Source organism: Corvus moneduloides, chromosome 6 (genome assembly GCF_009650955.1).
Source record: "Corvus moneduloides isolate bCorMon1 chromosome 6, bCorMon1.pri, whole genome shotgun sequence".
Classification (NCBI taxonomy): domain Eukaryota; kingdom Metazoa; phylum Chordata; class Aves; order Passeriformes; family Corvidae; genus Corvus; species Corvus moneduloides.
Genome location: NC_045481.1, coordinates 50,133,874 through 50,145,435, shown reverse-complemented (window position 1 = coordinate 50,145,435; position 11,562 = coordinate 50,133,874). Strand labels below are relative to the sequence as shown.

The window sequence follows — 11,562 nt, the reverse complement described above, 5'->3', positions numbered from 1 at the left end:
CTGAGTGTAGATTTTGATTACTCTGTTTTACTACACCTGCATTTACTACGAGTTTTTCCGCTCATTCAATTTTAAGAACAAAGCTACAGCAGCCACTAATGGTCAGTCATTTGTACTTGATTTGTGTAGATTTTTTGGTTTTCCCAATATTGCAAGCTTCTAATACTCAGAGAAAGAATGTAAGTTGCTTGTGCATTGTGAAGAGAGAAAACCTCACCAAAACTTAGGAAAGAGGCTGTATCCCTAGGAAAGAGTGAGATGCCTCCCTAAGAGATCAACTGATTACTTTCCTAATAGACCCCTTCTAGGTTTTCCTAGTTAGACACTCCAGTGACACTGGAACCAGCGTTTCATTGTTAAAATCTTTCAGCTGTGGCTGCCACTCACCTCTGCCTTCTCTGTCCCAAGACTGCTGCTCTCTGAGCTTTCCCACCAGTGTGCAGCCACTCAGAGATTCATGCTGGGATCTGGAAAGACCCAGGAAAAGTAGATCCAGCTGGCCAGCCCAGCATGGGTCTGCTGACAGACACAATGAGGGGCTCTTCCACTCAGCCTCTTGCCTCCTTGATTCGGCCATCAGTTTCAGTTATAAATAGAGCACACAAAGATTAAAAGAAAAAAACAAAAACCCCAACCTGAAATTAAACTATTCTAGATACAGCTCTGACCAGAAAAAAAAATCTACAGAACTTCCACTCCCCAAAAGTAGGACACCAAATATTGTGAACATCTGATGAGGTTTGGGGTAACAGCTGTGATGCTGACCTACAACTCACCTTCTCAAAATAGGAAGCGTTCTACACAGTCTTGTCTGTTTCTGTTGAACATTTATAAACATACTAAGAACTTGCAGACTGAGCTATGAAGCAGCATAAGAAGCTTCTGCACATATACCACGAAAGGCTGATATAACTCAGTGTAGTTTGTGCTTCGAATGTTTCAATTCAGGAGTCAGTTTTAGCAACATTTGATATAACAGTATCAGCAGTAGTGGCATGGATAGGAGCAGGATGGTTTCAGCTCATTGGAGACAGGGAGCACAGGAAAAATCAAAGTCAGTGTCTTGGTTGACTCCAGTCAGTCCTTTGCTTTTTCAGGTTGGTATGGAAGGAGCAGCCAGAGAGAACAGCAGGGAACTGTATTTGTCTATTAAAACAAGACTTGCCCACTGAAATTCCTCAACTCAAAGACCAGTTAATTTCCATCTCAATAGAAAGGCTGAAGTCTGCCTGTTCTCCTACACCTCAGGAAAGAATGACTGAAGTTAGACCACCGCTGGTTGTCACAGAACAACCATCACATCTGGTAAGTTTTCATCTGTTTCTAAACCACACTGAAAATTTACCTTACATAGGTGCATTCTCAGCACTTGGCTTTAGAAGACTGAAAACACCTGAACAAGGTCAAATGCACTGCTGTGCCTGTTCCCCTTCCATTTGCCCTGGAACCCCTCAAGGTGAGCTCCATCACAGCCCCAGTGCCCACAGGTCTGGCAGTCACCAAAGAGGGTGCTTCTAAGGCAGGTAAAAAGGGATTCTCAACATCCCACAGGAATTCTCTGAGGCCAAGGAAACCAGAACTGTAAGTTGCCCTGTAGTTTCTTGCAACTGCTTTGCAGTTTACTCTCCCTTTCTTCCTGAAGAGAAGGCTGACAACTTGATTCCTGAAAGCACAATTTATAGGCCAGCTTCAAAGCTATGGGTCCCTCTAAGGCTCTGGTTGGGGAATTCACATCAAAGACGACGTGCACATGTTCTGATGCCAGAGAGGATGGTTGGTAGAAATCTCCATGGATTTGCTACAGTCCCCAGTACAGGGATTAAATTATGCACTGAAGCTGCCTCTGTAAACTGCAGGAGACAAAGAGAATAAGTGGCAGTGCAATATCTCATAATCAAAGCCTGGCATGATTCTTTGCATCAATCTCTTGGAAGCTGTCAGGGGATTAAGAGAAGGGACATGTGTCAAAGTACCCTCAACTACAGAGCAGAAGTTGGTTTTGTTTGCTTTTAAGCCTGTCACCTCTGCACTTTTCCTGAGAAAAATATCTTAGTACAAGAGGTGTACAGCATCATGATGGGAGATAAGTTTCCTTAGTTTTTGCACAGCATTAAAGAAACACGTGATGATTTAAACCAAGTTGAGTTAATTTTGATGTGCAGGTGCAGAAGGAGCTCACAATTACAGTTTGTGCTATTATCTATCCAAACTCAGTACCATTTTTGGTGTCCATAGGAGGATCCAGCGGAGAAAAATAAAAAGGGAAGACTGAAAAGAACTTTAGATGCCATTTAGGAACAGAGCACAGCAACTGGCAATAGAAAAGACAATTGTCCTGCTACCAAAGAACCACCCTGAAGTCATCAGTGTTTCTCCTTCATCCACTGGCACCATCAACATCCCACCCCCTTGTTTAACTCTTTCACAAGGTATTTTTTGTACTAGGACACAAAACATTCTCATATGCCAGCTATTTCTTCTTCTTACCTTCCCCACTACAATTTAGGCCAAGTCCTTTCATTGAAGCATTTTGCTGCTGTCCAAGTCCACATATTTCAGCTCTTTGTGTCTTTTTACTACCTCTCACTTCCCACCACCAGGCTGTTCTCCATCCTCACCTTCAGCCTCTTATTTACATCTTGCAGATACATCTCTGCCATTATTTCCTACAATCTCACTACTCACCTTTGTTTTCTTAACCTCTTCCTTCCTTTAGTGCTTCCTTATGCTACAGCTCCTGGTGAGAGGATTCAAGAAAACATCACTGTCCTTCAAGTTTACATCTGGTAACAAAATTTCAACAACAGCAGCTCCAAAAATGCTAATTGTTAGTGTTTTCTTTGGAGGCTGTTTTCCACTCTCTGTAAGGCAACCAGGAGCACTGACAAGTAAATAACAAGTCAACAGTACCTAAATGTGGATATACTTTCTATATGCACTTACTTTTTATACATATGCAATACTTTCTGGGTTTATTTACTTTATAATTAGCACTTGAAGTTATTCCACCATCTCCGAGCAATTTCATGGCACCCTTTATCATTTTACCTCCCTCCTACATTTACCTGTAGTTTAAGATTCCAAGTGTGGTTGTTGCACAGAATATCTCAACAGACTTGTATTAAAAATGCTCTTTAAAATTCCAGAGCTTTGAACTAAAGAAATATCTCAAGAAGTTTTCATGGAAAGTTCATCGTGGTTGGTTCAATTCAGCTGCAGTTAGATGCACCTTTTCAAATAATGGGGGAAAAAAAATGTAAAGGGGTCAGAGCCAATCAATACAGTTGTTCAAACAGAATTTCAGGCACTGTGATGTGGAGATTTTTTGTGCTCTTTCTTTGTACTGCTCCACTACGAAGAAAGGTTGCTTTTGCTAGTAGAGCAATAAAAATCTTAGCCTTTTGAATACAGCCAAATAACCAATGGGAATCTTTACCAGGTGTGGAAAATACAGCAACTTTTTCATGTTTTTCTTGCGCACAGCTTTGCTCTTTTTATAACCACGCAGTACATGGGCACACAGACACACACACAGCACAAGCAAACACTTTAAAATACCCAGACAGACATAAATCAGAGGGGTAACATCACATCCTGCCTTCTGTATCTTCTAAGTTTTGACACCAAGTAAATCTGGTCTTTCTTTCATAGAACATCCAGAAGTTAATTGCTAAGACACCTGGGAAATAGGTGGTTTCATAGAGGGGAACAGATGCTGATATAAAATATATACAGATATATTTGAAGAGCGGGAAGTCAGAGGAGTAAATGGTGCAGAGGGAAAAATAATGGAAAGTACCACAAAGGCTCAGGAGCGCTCTGCTTTCTCACACCACCAACCCTTCCCTCCAAAGGCTGTGGGGTGCCCAGGACCACCATGCTGGGCTTCAAGAGTTTTTCAAAATAGCAGCACACAAGTTTAGTAACATCCTTCAGTAGCTTTTCCTTCCACACATAAGATACTCTCCAGAAGAAAATCTCTTAGTAGTTTCCTGAGAAACCTATCTACTTTTGGTGGATTTCTTTTTGTTTGTGGGGGGCATTTGGTTGTTGGTGGTGGTTTTTTCCTCCCAAGTGTTCCAAAACAGTCTGGATGTCTCTTAAGTACTGCTTACCTGTCCAGTCCTTTAAAACAAACAGCTTAATACAGATGTACAAAGACAAACAGTGCTGTAGCTCAGCAGGATTCCTTGCAGCCCAGCAATGCACACCAACTCAAAATGATAGTGAAAAACAAGGGTGGGAGCTGTTGTACAAGTCCAAAAAGGTCAAAGAGGTGCTACTTACAAGTATCAGGCTGTACTTTTATAAATGCAGCTGGCCAGTAAAATTTTAGTAACTTTGGCTGAAGAAATTGAAAACAGCTGTTTATGGGAAGAGAAGTCAGCCTGCAAAATTTTTGCTTGGTATAACATTACAAAACACTAATTAAAAACCAGCACAATCAAAAGAACTGATAATGCTTTCTAATAAGTGAGTTCAATTAGTCCCAAAGACTTCACTGTTTAATAGGCAGAGGCGAAAAAAAGGCCACTTTCTGACCAAAATTATATCGATCTGCTAGTAAACTTTTTTTTTTTTTCCCTAGTTTTAATACTAGGAAGTATCCTGTAACACCTAGAAAAGAGCATGTTGATTAAAAGAAACAGAAGTGGAAAAGGAAATTGACCCAAACCAAACACACTATCCATAGGAAAACTAGCCATTACTATTTAAAAACTACACCCATCCTTACAAGAGATGGTCACTAAGAACAGCATTTCACATATTAAACAAAAATTTTGGAAGAAAAATTATCTTACAATTTTTTCCCCAAATATGGGATTAACTACAGACATGACCAAAATCTTTAGATCAAGACTGGTTTTGTTGCAAACGTTAATGATGTATCTGCTTAGGGCAAAATCTTCTCTTCCACACAAGCATGAATGAGCAGATTTTGTGTGTGCGATCAAAGGAAAGAGAATGAACATCTCCCCCAACCTGCAGAGCAGCACTGCCTGTACTTCTTTCCCTTCATTGCTTTGTTGTGCCCCACAAAAACAGGACAAGCACATCTTAAGCAGCTCAGCTCTGAATTTCTGCCACTCACAATCAAAGGCCAAGGACTCAGTCTCAAACATTCGCCCTCGAATTCACACAGTCAACACTAAACCACAGAAATACTTTTAGTTGTTGCTTCCCATTTTGCTTGAGACATTGATTTTCAGAAGACTTCAACATTTCCACTGTTCTCCATCAACCTGGTGTCTTTTGAGGGAACTGCTGCAAAGTCAAACACTGCCAGTGAGCTGCAGCTTTGCCAGTGCCCACCACCTTCCCCTTGGCCAACACCCCACTCTTGCTACTCAAGAACAAAGACAGATTTCATCAAATGCTTAGAAAACATTTCTAAAAACAAAAGAAAAAAACCCCCAACAACAAAAACCAACAATAATAATAATTATTATTATTATAATTCTTCAAAGGTAGAATTGGCATAGAGAGAGCCTGATTCAAACCCCAGTGAAATAAATGCAAAACTGGAGAACTTCAATGGGATTTGAAACAAAGAAGCGCAAAATGTGATAAAAGCACAAATGACCCTGGATTTCCAACTACCTGGACACCGATAAGAGAGCAGACAAGACAGAGGCAAGAGGAGACAGTTATGTTAATATTTTAATCTGTACATATACCATTTTCCAAACTGTTACATTTTATTTAAATTAATGTTTTCTTGCAAAATATTCATTTATGCTTTCAAAACTTTTTTATAAAGGCAAAAATAAATCATTATTTTGGCAAAAGGTTTTGAAGTTGATACTGGCAGTATTGAGGTAAAATAGATTGCATTAGCTAAATATATACTTTTAAGAATATTTCTGAGTATAGTGTTAATATAATATGATTTGTCTTAAAGTCTGAAACACAAAGATCAATTCCAAGGGGGTTTTAGCTACTACTTGAATATAAGGAATAAACAAGTTAGTGGTTTCACAAAATACTGCAGAAGTATTTCTCAGTTATTTCTCATCCAGAGCTGAACTCAGCTACTAATTACATAACATTGGGAAGTTTTTCCATGTCTTGCATTCGATGCATACACAGGGATTTTTCAAGTATAGTTGCAGCAATTCATTTAATCTTATTTTCTCCTTGTTGTAACTACCTCACCCTTTGCCCTATGCATAAGTACAGCACAGAATTCCAAAGTTTGGCAAAGATCAGCACCAGGTGAACATACCTACAAAATTAGCAGGTGCCACATTCCATTCGTTTTGCTGTTTCCAGGATAAATACTAGTCAATATGTCATTTTGTAATGTCTATTGAAAAAAAAATCAGAAGAAAAATACATATTTACTAGCCAAATGACACACTATAATTTTTTATTGCTTACTCCACATATTTTAATTAAAAATCATCTTCTTTCACATCTCAACTTTCAAAAAAAAATAAAATTTGTTAGCTGTTTGTTACAGACGGGGCAGCACTACTGTCAAGGGCAACCTAACAAACTGTGGATTGATATCAGCAAGTTAATCATCTGGGATCAAAAAAAGGAAATGGGAGTTAAAACTGGCTTTCATTATGGCTTTCTTGGGAAGTTTCTGCTATACAGTGGTTACTAACACTTAGAAATTCAAGCTAACAGTTCTTGCAATGGATTATTTAATGGGCAAAAGGGTGGGTGATTAACTCTATAAAAATATTCAATCCAAAACACCCCTTCACCAAACCTGTCAGCTGCATTAGCTCTATCCATACCCTATGACTGTGCTTCTAGGTTTGTTCAAATTTGAGGGGGTTTTTTCACAAAACTTTACAATGTGCCTCTGAGCCTGGGGGGGGAAGTAACAGCATCGTTTAGTATCTATGCAAGAAGTGTCTTTTAAAATGAATTCAGCCCTTGATTTAAAAAAAAACCCTAAAATACATTGTTCTAAAAATACATTGTCAGTATTTTACAGAGTTTATTAAAAGTGCCGTTTATTCGTATAAAAAGTGTGAACTAAACTGAAGTAAATAAAAAATGATTTGCAGTTCTCTTCATTTTCATAGAAAATCCCCCTATTGTTCTCTGAATGTCGTTCCAGAAGAAGGTGTCATCAGCCAATGAGTATCTCCACAGAAAACTGGAAAAGAATCTCCTCTGTCTTCCATGAGGGGTCACAAGGTGGAATTTGCCTCGAGTCTTACGTCAGTGTTCACTTACTGCTTTGGCTGGTGTGAAGGAAAACAAACATGGTTAAATATTGAAGGGAGTCAACCAAAGCCAAGCAGTAAGCAATTGCTGGAAACCTTTTTTCTAAGCCTTTTGCAGTTTCACAGAAGGAACAATTCATACAGACACATTAAGCGAACAATTATCTCATGATGCCACTGATGCTCAAGCTCTGGCGTCCCCTGCATGGTGCTGGTTTTCAAAACTACTTTCTTCTTCTGAAGAAAATGTAAGTTTGTATCAATATATATCTGTAAGTGTATATCTATGTGTATATATTTGTACAGACATGTGCTAGACATGTTTTTAAGTCAGTCTGGAATCACAGAATGGTTGGGGTAGGAAGGGACCTCTGAAGGTCAGCCCCGGCCACCTGCTCGAGTCTCTGGCACTGGACAATTGCTTGAGTTACTCACGCAACCCTCTTTACTACTTCAACTCTGCTTTATCTTCTTGTTCAACTTCAGGCAATAAAATTAAGCCAAAGGAAATCAGAAAGATAAGAATAATATCAAAGCAAAATATGGATGCATAGCAAGTGTCTTAACTAGGGGCACTTACCAGTTGCATACAATATTTACACCTTTTCCTGTTTCAAACAGGGAAAACTCTGCAAATCCTATTGAGATACAAATCCAGATTTTTTTTGTAAGGACAACAAAATTATCACAATTTTAATACCTGAAGTGGCAAAATAACTTAACCAGAGACAGCAACCAACCTTCTGCTAACATAATCCAATGAAAGGCATGATCGAAGTCAAACATAACATTGCAGAATTAGTTACAAAGGGCCAAATCTTCAGCTCAGCTAAGACTCCGATGCCAGCTCCTGTGTAGGATACCAGCCCACAAAGGAAACCCCTGCTTGTACAAGGTGTACTTTGGATTCTCTCTTTATATGCCCTGTGCAGCCACCAGAGTACAGAGGCTGCTGAAAACCTGGCCCCCTGTTACCCAGAGCACAGATGTCTCCTCCCTTCACCACAGTAGGAGTGAGGAAGCACCTCACCTGCAGAGAGACAGCACTTCTCTGAAGACTCCATCAGCCCACGTGTTAGCTCATTAGAAGCAATATTTACCAGAATGAAAGGTTTCTGAAAAAGTAGCTGCATGCTTTCATTTGGATGTAATTTTGGTTTAGTAAAGAAGTTAAAATTTAGCAAGCCACAGCACAGGCACGATGGCAAATCAGGCATGCTGAGAGCAGTTAGTTCTTACTTGGAAGGTGTTTAAACAAATGTGTAGTGAAATCCATTGCTTAGGGGGGAGTGAGGTGGCTGTGGTACAGAAGGTGAGGGTGCTTTGGGTGGATAGGTCAACTGCTGAGCTAGAAGGGATCACACACAGGAATTAGGCTGCACAATCAAACATTCACATCATAAACGGAGCGACCTTAATTTTCTACCACATGAATAGGAAACCTGATTAGCAATGAATGAGGTGCTACACTATTTTAGTCACATGAAACACAATGTAAACAACAACATTTCTACCTGCTGCTTTTGTCTACACTTTGCATAAATTAAACAAATAAAGATTCCTATTTGGATGAGAATATGGACAACGTATCTCAAGATGAAGTTTTACTGGAACATTATGAAGGCACACAACACTGATACACTCTCATCAGCACTGCTTTTAAAGCTGAAGCTCTGGACCAGCACCTAGATTTGCTAAACTGATTTCAAGACTCACTGAGGCTTTACAGGTTTTCAACATTTCCTTTGTTATATGCCAGTAAGCAGAAACAAAAAAAATATATGGAAAAATAATGTTTAAAAAATTACATATCTGTATAACATTTTGCTTAGTGCCATGCGTGATACAGTAAATACATTTTCATATATCTCAGCTTGAAAGTACAGGATAAAGAATACAATGATTAAAAGTATCCTTGTTTATAAACCAGAGTAATAGTATAGTATTAGAAGACAATAATCATAAAATTGAAGAAATTAGAACTCAATCTAAAATTCTGCTTTTATATTTAGGAGGGCCAAAGCATACAATGTAGGAAATGACTTCTTAATACTCTTGTATTTGACTTTAATCTTCCAGATTCTTGGCATGATTTCTACTCAAAAGGCTGATTTCTTATTAGGAACACAGGAAACTCTAAAGTGGCACTATTAGATAGATGTACAATTCATCTTAAAAGATTTAGATTAGCATAATATCCTAACATAATTGGTTGCCCTGAATAATGGGCAAAGTTACGCTTCACAGTCTTTTCCATAAACAAATCTTTGTAAAAAAAATCTAGATAATTAATTTGGGATTTTCAGATACGGTCTGCTTCATCAACAAGGAGCAAATGATAACCCACACTTCGAAAATCAAACTACAAAAATAAGAATGTGAAGGAATCTGTTATATGAGACTACATGAGAATGTCCAATTAGCTGTGCAAAGTGTCAAATGCTTTTCTTTTTAATCACCTTAGATCATCAGAATTTAGGCCATACCTAAAAAACCTGAACTCTTTTCTGGTTTGTAGATTTTCTATTAAAACCAAACTACTCTTATTTTTGGCTTTTTTTTTTTTTTTTTTTTTTTCTAATACTATAAAGGCTTTTGCTTTTAAAGAAGTAAGAAATAATTGAACTCAAAGCAAGACATATTTCAAGAAGTGAGTTTTTGAGGTACAAGTGTGGCAACAAAAGCTGTGCACAAACATAAAGGTTTGGGATTCCTTAAAAACCTTAGTCTTTGGCTACTGTGTTAGGGTTTCTTTAACTGAAAGACAAAAGAGGCAGCTGCTGTGCCTCACAAGGAAAATCAAACTAAAACTTATCTCGCAACTGACTGCAAATTTTCTGAAGCAACACTTAAACATTTCAGTCCTAATACACACTTTAATTCCCTCTTTGAGGAAAATAGAAGAATAAAGAATATTTTTGTGGTTACATATACCTAAAATGTGATGGGTCACACTTTTGAGATAATTACAACATAAAAAATTAAAATATATAAATAAAAAAACCTATAGTAATGAAATGTGTACTACATTCACTACACAATATTTAAAAAAATCAAACCTATTTCAGTACTGTACCGTTGCTACAAGTTCAGGCACACCCAGAAGTAACTTAACTGGCCCCATGAAGACCTTTGAGCAGGGCAGGTGCTCTGCTCTTGTTGTACTGACACAGAGGAGTAATTTCAAGTACTGGCTGTGTTCATCTGGGCTGACCTTAGCCCAGATGTGTGACCTTTTCCCAGCAGAAGCTAGAAATTGAGTGGCAAAATGCTGCACTCCCTCACACATCATGAAAGACATTCCCATTCTATAACCAAAGGATTTGAGTACCTGTTACAAGGTTCTGGTCACTGGAACTGGGATCAAAACGCCTGTGAAAAAGCCCTTTTGATACACTGATGGCCTGAAGGTCCACAAGGTTACTCCTGAAATGCTCCCATGATCTTACAATTCTGTTCTTCTGTTTGTTTGGTTTAGCTTTATAATGCCTGGCCTCCTCAGCGAATCACTTTATTCCTGCCAGTCAGTTAAATTACCCCCAGAAACTCTCTGAAGTCTCAAGATTCCTATCTTGAGAATGTATTCCATCCCCTCAAAATGCCATTCCCCTCAGGCTTAGCTGGCACTGCATCCCTGAGTGTACAGCCACATTCAATCAACACTCTGTTACTGCAGATGCGCGTTACGCACTCCAATATTGGAATAATCTGTCTTTAATGGGAAGGTCTTAAGGGCTGCTGTGGCAAGAGCCATAAGTTTAAACTGACAACTTCAGATGAGAAATGTGCATATTTTTTCTCCATCATAGTTGAAGTTTCCATTATTTCTGTTCTCCACTGGAACAGTGAATGGTGCCAGTTATAAATGGCCAGTCAGATACTTGGGGGAATCACTGCTGCATGGATTAGTGTGTGATACAAATCTCTTGACATTTCTTACTTATTTCAACTATAAAGCAATCAAGAGTGAAATTATCACTTTTAGCAACATATTGAAAAGGATCTATTAATTTCCAGGCATCAAGCAGAATTCATGCACAGCTGTCTTGCTCTGACCTCTCACCCTGGTCACCAGACAGAAACATGCCAATCCCCATTTTACAAGGTCTTTTTCAGCCTGTTGTCAGACAGCTCAAGCTGCAAATGATTGTAGCCTAATCTCAATCACTGGACCAGGGAATCTTTCTCTTAAAAAAAAAATTTAAAATCCTCTTTTCTTGATTTTTTTGAAGTCACAGATCAATTTGCTTTTAAAAATGAATACAGAAATATTTGATTTAATATAATTATAGAGAATCAAAATGTTAATTTTTTTAGCACTATTAGAGCAAGTTTCCAAGTTCTGAACTTATTGACCATACTATTTTGCCCCCTT

The 11,562-nt window shown here is 38.5% G+C and overlaps 1 protein-coding gene across 8 annotated transcripts in view; it reads right to left on the bottom strand.

Moving 5' to 3' along the window:
* Positions 1-5,643: 5,643 nt before the first annotated feature.
* PLEKHA7 (pleckstrin homology domain containing A7) overlaps positions 5,644-11,562 on the bottom strand; it is a 152,712-nt gene continuing 146,793 nt past the window's right edge. For 7 of the 8 annotated variants that reach the window (XM_032111696.1, XM_032111697.1, XM_032111698.1 and 4 more), the window contains 2 exons: positions 8,427-8,535; positions 5,644-7,205 (listed from right to left, as the gene is read on the bottom strand). In XM_032111696.1, the coding sequence (XP_031967587.1) occupies positions 8,438-8,535 (98 nt within the window). In that variant the 3' untranslated portion in view covers positions 5,644-7,205; positions 8,427-8,437. The remainder of the gene's footprint in view (positions 7,206-8,426; positions 8,536-11,562) is intronic. The other variant, XM_032111699.1, reaches the window with a different exon arrangement.